This window comes from Kwoniella shivajii, chromosome 9 (genome assembly GCF_035658355.1).
Source record: "Kwoniella shivajii chromosome 9, complete sequence".
NCBI classification, from domain to species: domain Eukaryota; kingdom Fungi; phylum Basidiomycota; class Tremellomycetes; order Tremellales; family Cryptococcaceae; genus Kwoniella; species Kwoniella shivajii.
Genome location: NC_085916.1, coordinates 700034 through 714731, shown reverse-complemented (window position 1 = coordinate 714731; position 14698 = coordinate 700034). Strand labels below are relative to the sequence as shown.

Genomic DNA, 14698 nt, shown 5'->3' with positions numbered 1-14698 from the left:
ATGGTAGCTTATGTAAATCACATATGCCTATACTCAGGGCGCAATTTACTGGCATGTAGATATAGCATTATACAGCTTATCACGGCATCCGGATACAGTACGATCACGATAAACAGAAGACGACCGAAAGATCGTGATTCGTTTCAATGTACTCACATCGGCCGATACTGCAGATGAAGTTCCTGACACATTCCATGATCTGTGAAGGGTCTTTGCACTCTACTGTGGCGTATGACACATTGAGACAATAGTTGATCAGGCGGGAGACCGCGAAGTCATATATGTGGTCAGAATCGTTCAAAACTCGTACGAGACTTTCAGGACTTGTACAATGCCATTACGGACACTTTCTTCGGTCCAACAAGTAATCCGAACGTCCGGTCGCGAAGCACATATTGTGCTCATAGTCTCCTTTCATATCTGAATCTTTCACAAGCTGGGAGATCCTTTTAGTGGACAAGTCCTGGGATTCCATTCGAAGGCGAACCAGACTGCTTCGACATAACGGGAACTGACGCATCCTCTAACATATATAGACATGGCACCACAGCTTCTAATATCCAGTCGTCTCTACCATATCGATCTGTACTCTCACTTATAACAAAATCTCCCTCTCAGGGTTATGTGATTGCAACTTGTCAGTCTGAGCATTTTCGCTTGTAGTATATAATCTCTGTGAGATATTATCTGATTATCACGCAAGTATCATATACTCACACGACCGCACTGATCGTCAATACAAAGCTCAATCCTGGTCAGAATCGTGATTACACGACCACAGGTGCCACCTGAATGACGTGCTGTATGGCCCCGAAGCGCAGTCTGCAATACTATTCTCCTTTCATCGCTGCTCTTTTCAGATATTGTGAGATCTTTTCATCATCAGATTCTCCTATTGCGTCACTTGAAGTTCAGATCGAAGTGGAATCAAACCACTCGGACAAGAGATAAGGAGCATACATACACATAGTTCTAAGCCCACTCAATCAGAACAGCTTCGACTTACGTTCACGTCCACTAAAGGCCCTTGCTATAGATTCGGCGATCCCTTTTGTGTTGTGCAATAACACTGGCACATATATCGCGTCTCATTGCTCAAACAACCTTCCGTCTACCATGGCTTACGTTCAGCATAACGGGGAGGATAATTTTCAAATAGGACAAAGTGATAATCGTGAGGTCAGGAATACTATAACTGATTCACAATTTCCAAGTCACTACGTTTCCTCTCATTGGCCATTTCAACAATCGACTGATGCCATGAGCCAGAACAGTTGGAGTCTCGCTTCAGAACAGAGTAGTTTCTCTACCAGTCAGCCTTCAAAGGACTTTGTACCCAATCGTAGTGGTCACACGTTGGGAGTTCATCAAGCGCAAATCCCGGAAATTGGTCAGCATAATTACCAGATCTATCCGTCTACTAGCATCAACGCTGAGGTATCCCAGAGCAGTACGCCTTCAATTGATCCGCTCAAACCTCTTGGTCCTCCTCCCATGACAGACGAGGAAGCAGATATGATCATAATGGCATTAAGCTCCCAGAATTCTCCACCTTTCTTCCAAGCCCGTGGACATGCGATTAGTCCACGCGATCCAAGTTGGATGAATTCCCGTCTCAAAATGTGTTTTCCAGCGAACAGAAATGCCCCTAATCCCGTCCGTAACTTCGCTCATGAGTATCCACAGTTCGAACCGTCTTCATCATCAACAGTCGATCAGATAAATTTTGATGATCCGAGACATCCTGGGTTATCTCAGAACTTGAGCATGAGCTGTTCAAAAATCTGGGGTTACGAGGACCAATTTCTCAGTGCCCAAGCGGATCGCCACCAAGAAGCTCCCGCTCTGACGACGAATCTGCCTGCTGGAGCACCGTCAACCACTGAGAAGTGTCTATCTATGCGTCAACAACATGGACAGTACTCAATGTCCAGCCGTAGCTCACTCTGCGACTCTGACACTAATTCTTTCCGTGCTGGTCCAGCCGATCATTCCTCCTTGCAGCATGATATCAAGACACCAACAGACAATCGATCTTACTGGCATCGCCTGGATGACTCAGGCGTCAATGCAACACATGGAACAACAATGCTTTCTTCTAGGCGACCATCAAGGAATTACACTGACCACGAGAACCAAAAAGCCTCCTTGCCGACAATGGCCACACAAAAGAAAATACTCAAACTGAAACGCCAAAAGATGGGGTGCTCAAGAAATTATTTTAGAACGCTACGCCAAAATCGATTTAAGAGTATCTGTTTAACAGTTCCAAAGGAAGGCTCGAAGACCGATATGGGCCAGACTGATGAGCTGATAATCTCTCAGGAGGATATCAACTATTTCTTTGACGGAGAGCTGGCCAACTGTATTGACAAAGAGAAAGTTGTGGCGAGCGAATTTGAAGAGGAAAGCGGGAAGACCTTCACAAAACTTCAAAGTAAATATAGCATGAATCAAGCTCAACCGCAATCCACCCAGGAAGATACACTTTCACCATCTCCCAAAAATTATTTGATGGGACGTTTTGATCAGGGTAAAAGAAGACTTACTTGGATTTCAGCTACTGAGCCGACTGAAGAAGGAAGTATTCGCCCCTTGGACCTTGACCAATGTTTTCTATACAGATGTCTGAAAGTTCCTCTATCAACAATGAAGGAAAGGCCGCTAACCCAAGCGCGAGAAACGAGACAGGAAAAACGGACCAAAGATGACAAGGACACTTTGAGGACCTATGCTGCATCGAGATATGAAAGGGTGTCAAACAATGTTTTCTGCGGTAGTTTGGTTACAGACCGTGATTATAGAGGATACCGTTGTACAAGACATGGTGATAATTTCAGGGCAAGTAGAAACGAACAAGGCAAAGCAAGGAAGAATAATCGTTAGGACCAGAGGAAAGTCAAACGAATCGTCTTGCCGGCTCCTCTGGAATGTCACAAATGGGGTCTACGGAATCCTCTTGTAGACGGACACATTTGTTTTCGCAGGGTATCTCTTGAATTCTGCAATCAACTGGGCCGGAACCATGTCTGTACAAAACTTCAAGAAAGTTTTGGCTCTTCTAGCTTTATATACCATGGCGAGTTCGTAATCCGATATCGTGGGCCCCTATGCTTGTACCTGTTGTGAATGAAAAGCGACCTCATATATAAGTAACCATACATGCTTAGGAGGTAGGGAAGCCAAGTGTGATTCACGAAGCCGGCAGTAAATTCTTTGTGGCATTACTGTACACTTGCCCTCCTCAAACCCTCACAAACACTTTGTACCTTTTGCATAATCTCAATGTGATCACCCCAAATGACTATAGATAACTCTGCGCATCTATCCTATAAGAAAAGTCGTGGCATAGTCGTGAATGTCAGACCTGACTCATTCAGAGAATTGTTCTGGATCCCAGGAGCAATACCTACCCTCTCCATTGCAGGTTCAACAATCGAGATTTCAAGCTGATACTCAGCAACCATCTGCTTTAGGCTCGTTCCCATTTTCAGAAGACGAGACACCTCAACTTCACTTCCCTCCTATGTCAGATGAAGAAATAGCATCTATAATGAATGATTCGGGCTTTCAGAGTCCTGCATGCTTGCATCATATCCAAACAGTATTATGAACACCCGTCGGGACAAAGTATATGAGCTTCGGTTCCAGCTCAAATCTCGCCGGGTAGTCATGTCCCAGATGCACAAGGCTTCGCAGGTAGTTCTGAGGGATCTTGTGCGTTCTCATCATCACCAAATTACCACACAAAGACTGATCCGGCATGTCAATGGAGATCTCAAATGGGAGAGCAGTTACCACAAAATCACTGCTACGATGCTCAGCCAACGGCTGGAAGAGCAGTAGGCGCTCCAAGCACTTTCCATGGAGGAACGATATTGCCTGATGAACATTCAGGGCTTCCTACACAGCAGTGTTTACGCACCCCTCGAAATGATGGACAACTCAACCAAAATCCAAATATCAGCGTTGAGGCTCTTGACTATCCTTTTGTTGATCAATCTCTTATTCATCAAGGCTATAGGCCACTGACCTACGGGAAGCCATATTTGCAATCAAGTATCAGTATGGTTGACCAATTCTTCCTTTACAGATGTCTCAATCCCCCTTTATCATTCACGAAGCATTCCTCAATCGCGAAGATCCGAGCGAAAACCGCCGTGTCAAGAACCGAAGAAGAACACGAGCCGCTTTAAGAACAAACCATATGTCGAAGAAAAGTAGAGCGGCCGAGAACAAGGTATGCGGTAGGATGAGCTCGGGATACAATTCACTAAAGGGTCATCATTGCCTAGGTCACGGGGATCTTATTAGAGAGAAAGGGAACCGTAGATATCACAAGAAAGATCATTTCAGAGACCCAAAGACATCGACACAGTAACTCTTTCCCACTCTCATTCTGGAAAGTCCTTTATATTCCATGGAGTGATGGGTAGCAAGTGAAGGCGTGAGCGCCGTACTTTAACCTGTACCTCGCATGGATTTCGCTGTACAGCTCGCATTTCGGTATTGTCTAACTTTTATGTGCATTGATTTTCTTATATGGTAGGTGTATGTGAGCCTGTTCGCAACGCTGACAATAATGGCAGTGCATTTGTAGTGCCATAAGATTGCTCACATACATCTGTACTGATCTAGCCCTTTTTATGAGCACGAAACAGAATTTATCCCCGTAAAAGTTCACGTGCCAGTCAGACATCATTGCAATAGTTTATCACAAGATATACACAGAGAACGTCTAAAACCCTTCCCTTGGATCCTGTGACACAGTTTTCAATCTTCCGTTGATTTATCTAAGATAGAACTCAGTTGATATCCCGCCATCACCGCTGTACCGAAAGTAGGATTGATAATACTTGGTCTCCCATCCCCTCTGGACATATCGGCCAACCTCCAGCCGCTTGGTCTTCTTTCGTGTCTAGGGAACGATGTTCGTGGTGGAGCAGTGTTAGGGATCAGCGGATGAGAAGAATGAGCATAAGGTTTGAATCCCATCGACTTGATTCTCGATTTTGGTGAATGAGGGAAAGTAAGAGCTCTCAGAGAAGATGTCGATGCTCGATTATGAGGTGAATTTGAATTTGGACTTCGGGCGATCACAAGACGGGATCGATCCTGAGGAATCGGTGAGATCTGTTGTAAAGGGGTCCTAGCTGGCTCAGAAGAGAGACTGATACTGCTTTCTCTTCGACTCTCCATGCTTGAGGTCCTGACAGCGGTTGCGGTTCTGCGAGACTCAGGTGGCGGGGGTTTGGTGCTTCTTCTTGGATCGCGTTCCAACACTATTTCAGATGAGGACGATCGCTTCGAGCAGATCTGAGCAGATGGGAGTAATGGAGGCAGATAACCTCTCAATGGCAAAGAGCTGGCAGCATCAAGTTCATTCGCCATCGCTGCTACAGCCTCAAGTTCATTCGCCATCGCTGCTACAGCCTCACGATATCCTTTTTGCTTAAGCAGTCGACTGCGATGTGTGGATGACTCTAAGGCATTCAGTATGTCAGCATGAATTCACCTCTTCCCACTTGAAGCATTGAAATGCAGTCTGTTGCACAGATATATAATATGTCGATGTGTGCGATCTCGAGGTTGGAAGACCGATCAGACATACCTTTCAGTCCCAGTTCAACAGCTTTGATTAGGATCTGATGTCTATTCCTTGTCCCACCAAAATTATCTACTACCCAAGTCCAATCTATATGCCCGATGGGTGCTGTATCCTCAATATCTAATGAGAACGATACTAGAGTTCGCAATCGTTCGATTTCTGCAGAATTCCATGGACCATGGACTACTCTGTTTTCGGGAATTCCAAGTGGAGGTAGATCAGGTTTTGACCGATCCGTGGTTGTGGCACGAATAAGCGGTGAGAAGCTAGTAAATGGTTGTGTTTGCTGAACAGAGCTGTGACACAGTGGTGAGGGTGTAGCTATTGGCATGATACTTGAAGGTCCTGCACCAAGTGACTCAGGTGTATACGGATTATAGATGCTTCCGATCCTTGAGGTAGAGGGTGATGATTGGAGTGTAGAAGCAGAATGAGTGACTGGTGGTAGTACTTGAATTAGAGGCGATGCTGTCCCTATCAATCCTAAAGACGATGTCATTGTCGACTGCACAGTAGCTGTTGACGCAGGGGTATTGCCATCAGACTTGGGAGTAGGAGCGGTCAAATCGATGGGTTCAGCAGACGAACCTTGCAAACCTCTTTCAAAATACATCTTATTTGCTTTTGGTATCGATGGTAGGAGAGCAGTGTCATCCGTGTTGTCGCCACTCATTTCGGTATCCTCCTTATCATTCGAATAGCCTGGCATATTAGTTGCTTTCGATGTCTTTTCAAATCGTGTTAGCCTACGCTGCCTGTATTACGGATGGGTGCGCTTACTAGTCGTCCACATAAGGACTTGATATCATCAATTATGACCGAGATCGTATCGTCTTGTACCATCATGCCTGTACGAGTCATACCTAATTTAACGGTATCTTTCGGAGTATTTTCCTGAAGTAGCAACTATCATGTTCAACAACAAGGGCGGTGCTCAGAGAAGACGCGGTAGCGAAAAGGGGACTCACGAATATTTGACCTAATTCAGAATAAAAAGTCGCCGCTGTTTCCAATACCTGTTTCTGGAAACGAATTACTTCTCTGTCTTGGTGCAAAGACTTCATTTTGATATTTTTGAGATGAGAATGGCCTTTTGATGGTAATGAAAAAGGGATTTCATCAACCGGATAAGTATAGGTGCATGTATTCGATGTGTTCGATTTAGTCTTATTGTCTCCATTATTCGACATGCGGGAAACTTCATGAGAGGAATCAGTGGATAGAATGTCTATTGTTTGAGAGGGTACGGGTAAAGTCGAGGCTTGATGGAGAACCATAAAGTAGATCAAAATACACACAAACATGGTATTAAAACGAGGTCAAAACGAGGTCAGAAAGTATCTCTGATCAGCATGTGTACCATTTCAGCCTAAAGAGAACAATAAAGCTGAGAAACCTAGACTCACATGAAAATACATGTGTCTCTGACTGAATAGAAGCTAACCAAGCCATTCGATTGGATCGATCAAGTGGCGACTTTGTATCTGAGCTGTTATGAACATATACCCCTTCAGCAGCTTCACAGCTATGGTTGGCAGCGACTTCTTCTCTATCGCTAATCAGGATGGGATCTATGGTATTTGTCGAGTCGTTTGCCGATGTATTCTGTGATAATCCATAATCAAATTGACTTAAATCATATCCGTCTATATTTGGGAAATTTGGAGCTACGGTTGAAGCTGTATCTGGCAAATTGAGGAATTCGGCTCCTGGGTAGTCACCATTTGAGATCTGGTGGCTTGAAGACCCCTGATCTTGCACTTGACTTTGGTCAAATAACGTTGACAACAACGCATTGAGAGCTGCATCTGCAGTGATATCGTTTGCCGGTGAAGAATTGTTTGTAGAAGTAATCGAAAGGTCAAGGGATAGATCATTGAGACGAGGCGTTGTTTCAACATTTTGAATCCCACTGACCTCATCATCTTCAGCTCTAGCTCCAACAGTGGACTGTTCTTTAGGTCTCCCATGTTCTGCATAAAATTCTTCCCATATATGTGAACTTGGCGCTACACTAGTATTGACTTGGCGTTGTGGGACATTCCGTCTGTGCTGAATGGGAATGATGGTAGTATCGGAAGCTATAGAGGGAGCATAAGAGGTGACCGATGATGCAATGGAAGGTGGTCCACGACGATAAGCGAGAGGATTGGCCGTGTCTGAATAAGGATGATATCGTGGGATGACTGATCGAGACTGAGGTTGAGGATGGGATTGAGGTTGAGAGGATGGCTTAGGCGTGTTACCGATCATTATTGACGTGGTAAGTCGTACAAAGTATGATGTATACCTCTGGGAAAGGGATAAAGCAAGTCGGCTGTGCTCACTGTCAGGTGGACAAGATTCAAGAGGTGGTACGGCTACTGGTACCTGATTGGGACGAGTTGATTATCTAATCAGTGCTGTGAGAAATCAAAAAAGTGTTGTTATGATTCAATGTACCATCTCTTATTGTTGATGTTGATCTCAGACGAATGTGATGAAAGAGGTAAGACAAGTGAATAAGAAGCGGCGAAAACGACAACAATTGCTTGATCCACAAGAAGGATCCCAGGTCCAAGTTCGTTTGATATCCCATATACAGATACCATAAGTCCTTTCCCTCCATTCAGACTGTTGATCTCACTCTGTGATGTACATTTCGCAGCTTCGCCTATTACCGATCCTTACAGAGTATATTTGGAATGGATTCTTATTGTTCTTGGAGAACCGGTATGGTATGTACCCCTCCTCGTGTTGTGATGAATTCGGTTAATTGATGAGAGAGGAGGAGACACCCCACACACGCGGTGGCTTATTGAAGCCCTTGACGAATCTTTTCAAATGATTGTCTAGACGGTCGAGGAGATCTGATTATGTGTTAATGATGGGACCTGTTGATATGATGAGAAGTGAGCTGAAAGCATTTGATCAGATTGGTTTTAGATTGACAAAGTTGATCAGTTGGTGAAGGGTTTCCCTGTGTGTATGGAAAATATAAAAAATAAACGGTCTGAGCGCTGTTTTCAACCTTCCATGAACCAACTTGAAACACGTTAGGGGCAGGGGGGAAGAGTGAAGGTGACGTTTCAGAGATGGCGATTGATAACGATAACGGCGATTCGACCGATGATAAGGTATGATTGACCCGTGATATGCATAGTACACCATGATTGGACCAGCGATCGAAGAAAGTGTTGTCGCCAAGATAATACTGGTTGGTTCACAGTCCTCCAAAAACCCATGATTGACAGCACACACAACAAAGGAATGTACGTCATCCCTTCTTCCTCTTCCTTTGTAGAATCTCGGCCTTAAATTGAATAGTCCCTTCTTCGATTGATTGTACGTCTAGCTTCCCATTCTTCATCAATCGGGCTGTACAAGTTATCTTGGTCTCCTCTCTCAAGGAAACGGTTGATTTCGGGCCGTTCCACGTTCAGAGAAGCAAGTAGTCTATTTGCGTAATATGAATCAATGAGAGGATCCCTGAAGATGTTATTTGGTTCTATCTCAAATATCACATCAGAAGTATGATCCTTGTTGATGACTGTGAGGTCATTGTCTAGGATTGATAGTTCAGCTTGACTGTCAGATCAGCGGCGAAGGGATGCACGGATGAACGTACCTAAACCGGGTTTGTCTTTGGCCAGTTCGGTGATCCACTTTATCCATTCTTCTCTATCTTTCAAACCGTACAGATACCCCTCCAGCCAGTCCCACCACATCTCCATGGTTTTAGCTTGAACAAGTCCTCTTTTCCTACCAAGTCCATGAAATATTATCACAGCTGCACCTAGTTGTACACCCTCGTCATCATCTTGAAGCAATCTCAGCAACGTACGATGCAGCGCTGAGCTGGGAGAAGCGAACAGATGTGAAGTAATGTGAGAAAGCGAACGGAGGGCGGAGAAACGTGAAGGTAGCGATTCATCCTCTTGTGAGAATAACATGATCGGATGCGAAAGTGACTTCAGCCCATCTTTTGGCACTACGTCTTCATTGACAATGCTCTAAACGATATTGTCAGCTTGAGACACGGAAAATTGCAATAATATAGCTTACTTGGTGCACAGCCCATCCTAACGCTACCAATCCAGCTTCTCTCAAAGGTATGCACCCCGTTCCCGATAATCCATTCAGTCGGCCAATCACCCTCTTCCATTTGCCTTTAACGCCTGTCAGTATCTCTCGTGACCAGTTGATCTCGGCGAGGTCCTCCAAAGCTATAATCTGAACAGTTTCTCCACCTCTTCCACTGATTGCGATATTGAGCACAGTGTCGAACATGTCTTTACTCCATAAATGCGGTAAGGAAGGTAACTTCTTAAGGGCAAGAATATGATCTGTTTCAGAGGAAGTGGATGATAGTAAACTTATTAACAGATTCTGGTTTGGTTGAGTGGACAGGAGAAATCGTGTGCAAGCGATCTGCCCAGCATCTTCTCCAGGCACAAAATGAGTGTCAGTTCTTGTGTTTAGATAATTCGTTGACTGAGCTGTGACTTTTTCCACTAATACAGATGAGGAGGGAGAAGTGGCCCTTGTATAATCCCCGATGCAGCCCAGTATCGCTTGAGCAGTAGACGGGCAATCCAGCTGGATGTATTGTTCGGCCAGCTCTCTTAACATCTCTTCGATAGAGATTTTCGTTTCGATGGAGACTTGATACCATGGTATGACGTTGGCAATGAGTTGTTGCAAGAACAGTAAGTGTCCATGAACGGAGTTCGAATCTACGTCCATTGTAGCTGAGATAGACAAAGCGATATCAAGAGAATGAGAAGGAGATGTGAGGGAAGATAATGCTTGAGACGCCACTTGTCGAACCTGAACGTTGAGATCAGCTCGTGTCGTTCTACCAGACAATACTGTGCGGCTGACATACCTGATACTCCTTGCTGCTAAGATACTTGCCGACGACCCTCCTTAGCTCTTTCACTAAGTCCTCAGCCCCATCATCGTACCTCAAGCTTCTAAGAATAATCAGAATAGGAAATAATGGGGAATGCCTGCCTTCTTCCGTCTTGTTATTTTGAAGATGTTTCGTGATGAATGGAATGACAAGAGGGTATTTCGTATGGAATGTGGAAAACGATGTTCTAGTGGCCAAGATTGATCTTGATCGATAATAATCTTGACCACCTCGAGGAGGAGATAAACATCGATGAACAAGTGTAGAGAACAGGATCAACCCTACATTTCTCACATTCCAACTGCGACCAGTCCCCCATGTTACCATTAGCTTTAATGACTAACGGGTCGACCGAAGATGAGGTACGACCGTACTCACTCAGCTGATTCGAAGGCGCCTAAAGCAGTGATTACTCCTTTCTCAAACCATTGAGTGAACCATTTCGTCTGTCTAGCATCTAACATTACTATCTTAAGTACATTGAAAGCATGCACCTTTGTCACATTTGAGGTATCATGATTTTCCACTCTAGCCAGACCCAGTAAGCTATTCAGAGCAGTGGTGAGGAGTTCTTCATCTGAGGAGACTAAGGAAAGTATAGAATAAGGTAATGCGGCCGAACGACGAGTAGTGGAATGTTGATCCGATGCGATTGTATTGAGCTCGTGCTACCATGATTGAGTCGATATACAGATCAGTACTAGTACTATGATATATATGAATCTACATGTGAGGTTGTTCACTTACGTCCAACCATTCATCGCAAAGTCCTCTTATATTCGGTATTGGTCTGACAGCTTCGACAAGCTGAGCGAAAGCTATCGCAATCTTAGAGAAAGTGCCTCTATGCCTGATCTCATGCATCCAAGTCAAGAAGCATTGGCCAGCCAGACTGATGTCTTCCTCGCTCCACAGACATTGTGAAGTGGTTGACTGAACCAATGGGAGTGATACGATGCTAGCCAATAGCTCGCTGTACGGCAAATATGGGCATCGTGTTCACACTGAAATCAAGAGGAGATAAAGCTTACCCTGCATTTCTCGTTGCTCTCCAACATCCTGATAACAATCCAGTATGATCCATTTCTTCTCCTCCCTCCTCGTCTTCCCCTTCTTCTCCTCCCATTACTTCGTACGCACGAGCAATCTCATGATCAGGTCTTGCGGAATCTGCCGCACCCTCAGTGGTACTCGGCGCTAGGGAAATGACAGGTCTCGTGACGTTCCAGATTCGGTTGATGAGGGTGAACAAACGTTGAAACGTGGATTTCCATAAAGATTGCTTAGCGTTCGATGAGAGATCAAGACATGACAACAAATCCCTATTCAATATACGGCGCAATTAGTCTGAGGAAGAAACAAAAAGGGATAGTCTTACCTGATAGCAGCCAAAGAGCCATGCAAGGGATATTCTTCCATGCCTTTCACCAGATCCTGTTCTACCTCTTCAATACCCCTTGCCAATGACTGAATCAGAAATCCAACGAAATCCAGCGCTAGAGATTGATCTCGATCATCTTTCACTAATTTGATGAATAAAATACATAATACGGATTTCCCAGCTTCGGCTTGGGTTTTTCTAGGTAAGTTGATAGAGCTCAAAGCTGAGTTCAGAAGAGCTTGAGATGACAGTGTGGAAAGTGTTTCATAGCCAGGTAAAGGTATCGTCGAGGATTCCAGACTGTATCATATGAATCAGATTAGCCTAAACCCGATGACACATAGAAAGGAAGGATGGGCTCACATCTTCCTAGCTCTAGTACGAACTTCGGTATACTCGCTCATTTGGCAATTGAAAAGCATCTCCACCCTGTCTTTCGTATACACTTTCTCTTGCGTATCACCCGTCGCTCCGAAGACCTCCAAATATCTTCCTAGCAAGTTGAGCGATAAAAGGATTTTGAAAACTGGGAATCTCCTAGCTTGTCTCAGTCCAGGATCAATGTGATCGACTAGAAACCAATGGCGGAATGACTGGCATGAAGGTAGTATGTGAGATAGTGAAGCTTGTTCTACTTCCACTGTGGGAGATAGCTTCTTCCGAAAGACCCTCCTAGTGGAAGTTTCCAGTTGATGTAATCGGACGAGCAATGCATAAGTTGATGATGAAAATGTAGATCGAGTCCTGTTAATATCATGCGTACGCTATGTCAGCTTCGTCGACATCCACTTTGAGCCATTCTAAAATGACATAGCTTACCCTGCAGAAGGTAAAGCATCATTCCATCTGAATCCCTCTTTGATCAATTCCAACACGTCCTGGGAGAAATGTGCTTTTGATCCAGATACTAATTCGAATGCTTTTATCCTTATATCCGCATCTTCATGTGCTAGTGCATCCCTTAAATCTTCTCGAGGAAGATCAGTTACCTTCACTAAACCTAACGACAAGCCCAAAGATGCGACAGTCACCCATGTTCCAAATAATTTCGCACAACTACGAAGAGTGTCCAGAAGATTAGGGACGTATGTTGGATCCGATTTGAATAATGCCGGAAGGAGATACCGATTCATATTCGCCATTACAGAATGAGGAAGAGTTGGATCGAAACAAGGTATGAGTTTACCTAATACTGAAGATTTCATCTCATTCTCCGGCAAACCAGACGAAAGTCGCTGGAGTAGGTTGACGATTAATGTTGAACGGATAAGAGCACATTCGACCACTACCAAATCGTCCAACAGATCATCAATCAAGTTATTAGGAATGATCGAAAGTGGGATATATTCCAGTAAAGTTGAGATTATGGTTAAGTTTGATTTTCTGGAGATACCACCATGTATAGCTTGTTGAAAGAGAGGTACAACGAAGGTTGTCGATTCACTTGTGGATGTCGAAGGTCCAGGAAGTAACATGGATAGTTTTCCAGCTGAAGACAGAGCTTCGGATGCTCGTTGTTGTTGTAGTTTCAATGTGCTTTCGAGGTTATTCAGTACTAGCGAAGCCAGTATGCCTCCAGGTATAAATGCTGGTACAAGGTGATTTTCAGTCAGAGAGACTACCTCGGGTGGAGATAAGGATGAGACGATAAAGGTGACTTGTCGAAGGATAACGAGAAGTAAGTCCAGAATTTTAAGATGAGATGCCTGAGAATAAGGTTGAAGAACTAGCTTCATTCCTTGTGCGATAAGGACACTATAGGTTAGGTATATGTCAGGCCGTTGTACATCTTTTTAGTGAAGGGTACATACCCATCTTTGAGGTCCTCGCCTTTCGCTTTCATCAGTTCCTTCCTGCAGGCAAAGAGCTCTTCCATTCCTTCGTCATTTTTTAATCGATTGTTCATCACCGTAAACAAGCTCTCTGCAGATTTTATTCTTCTTCCAAGCTCCGCTATAGAGTCCTTGACACCGCGACAACTTTGGGTATCTTCCCCGTCTGGACTGTACATACGTTAGAGTGACATCAATCTTATCCTTCTCTCATCGATGTCCAATTTCGACTTTTTATTTTTCGGTACTCGCACTTTTGGAACAGCTGAGATAAAAGTGATGACGTGGAAGATAGCAATTGCACTCACTTTTTGATTCCGTCTTTCGTTCTTTTCGATGTTTTGGTTAAGTCAACTAGTAATTACAGGTTAGCAAGTGTGATTACATCTGTCTTATTTACATGATCTTTACACGCTTCTAGCTTTGAGACCCATCAGTCAGGATGTCAGCCAAATCGCCTCCTCGAAATGGTGGAGAGACAGAGCAAGACTTCATTCATCAAGTCGCTATAGATGTGAGTGCTGTTTCGTTATTTCCAGGATTATCCACTAAACACAAAATCTGTAGATGTCACGCTTGATGAATTCGGTCAATGTGAACGATTTACTGGGTAGACGTATAGTCGAAATTGCAAGAGGTAATAGAGGTGGAGATGCGTTCTTGAAAGGTGAGCAACAAGTCAGAATAATGGCGGTTCTCCTTGCTGAAACCTGAAGATCTCTTTAGCCGTTTCAACATTTGGTAAATTCCCTGAAGAAGCTATGTTATCACTCCATACTCGTATACTTGCACACCAGTCGATAAACTCTCAATCAAATGGCAGAAGAGGATCGGACCATTCTCCACCGCGGGTTCTGGGCGGTAGATCAGGTGGAGAAATGGAAGGAATGGATCATGACGACTCGGATAGGTTGGCCTCGGAACCTGTCAGAAAAGGTGGTTTGAGAAGAAGTGGTGGCGAGGTAAGTTCAGCTGCCTCGATA

General features: G+C 44.3%; 3 protein-coding genes across 3 annotated transcripts; 1 reads left to right on the top strand and 2 right to left on the bottom strand.

The window, feature by feature from the left end:
* Positions 1–1116: 1116 nt before the first annotated feature.
* IL334_006584 (uncharacterized protein) lies at positions 1117–2886 on the top strand (the record flags this gene model as incomplete). The annotated part of the gene is made up of 1 exon (XM_062938283.1): positions 1117–2886. One exon carries the CDS (start codon positions 1117–1119, stop codon positions 2884–2886), a length of 1770 nt encoding a protein of 589 aa, XP_062794334.1.
* Positions 2887–4773: 1887 nt separating this feature from the next.
* On the bottom strand, positions 4774–7861 carry IL334_006583 (uncharacterized protein; the record flags this gene model as incomplete). The annotated part of the gene is made up of 5 exons (XM_062938282.1): positions 4774–5483; positions 5612–6335; positions 6389–6502; positions 6577–6869; positions 7015–7861. 5 exons carry the CDS (start codon positions 7859–7861, stop codon positions 4774–4776), a joined length of 2688 nt encoding a protein of 895 aa, XP_062794333.1.
* Positions 7862–8901: 1040 nt separating this feature from the next.
* IL334_006582 (uncharacterized protein) lies at positions 8902–13789 on the bottom strand (the record flags this gene model as incomplete). The annotated part of the gene is made up of 11 exons (XM_062938281.1): positions 8902–9152; positions 9216–9600; positions 9653–10417; positions 10476–10803; positions 10881–11170; positions 11250–11475; positions 11534–11824; positions 11881–12183; positions 12247–12627; positions 12703–13638; positions 13695–13789. 11 exons carry the CDS (start codon positions 13787–13789, stop codon positions 8902–8904), a joined length of 4251 nt encoding a protein of 1416 aa, XP_062794332.1.
* Positions 13790–14698: the final 909 nt, after the last annotated feature.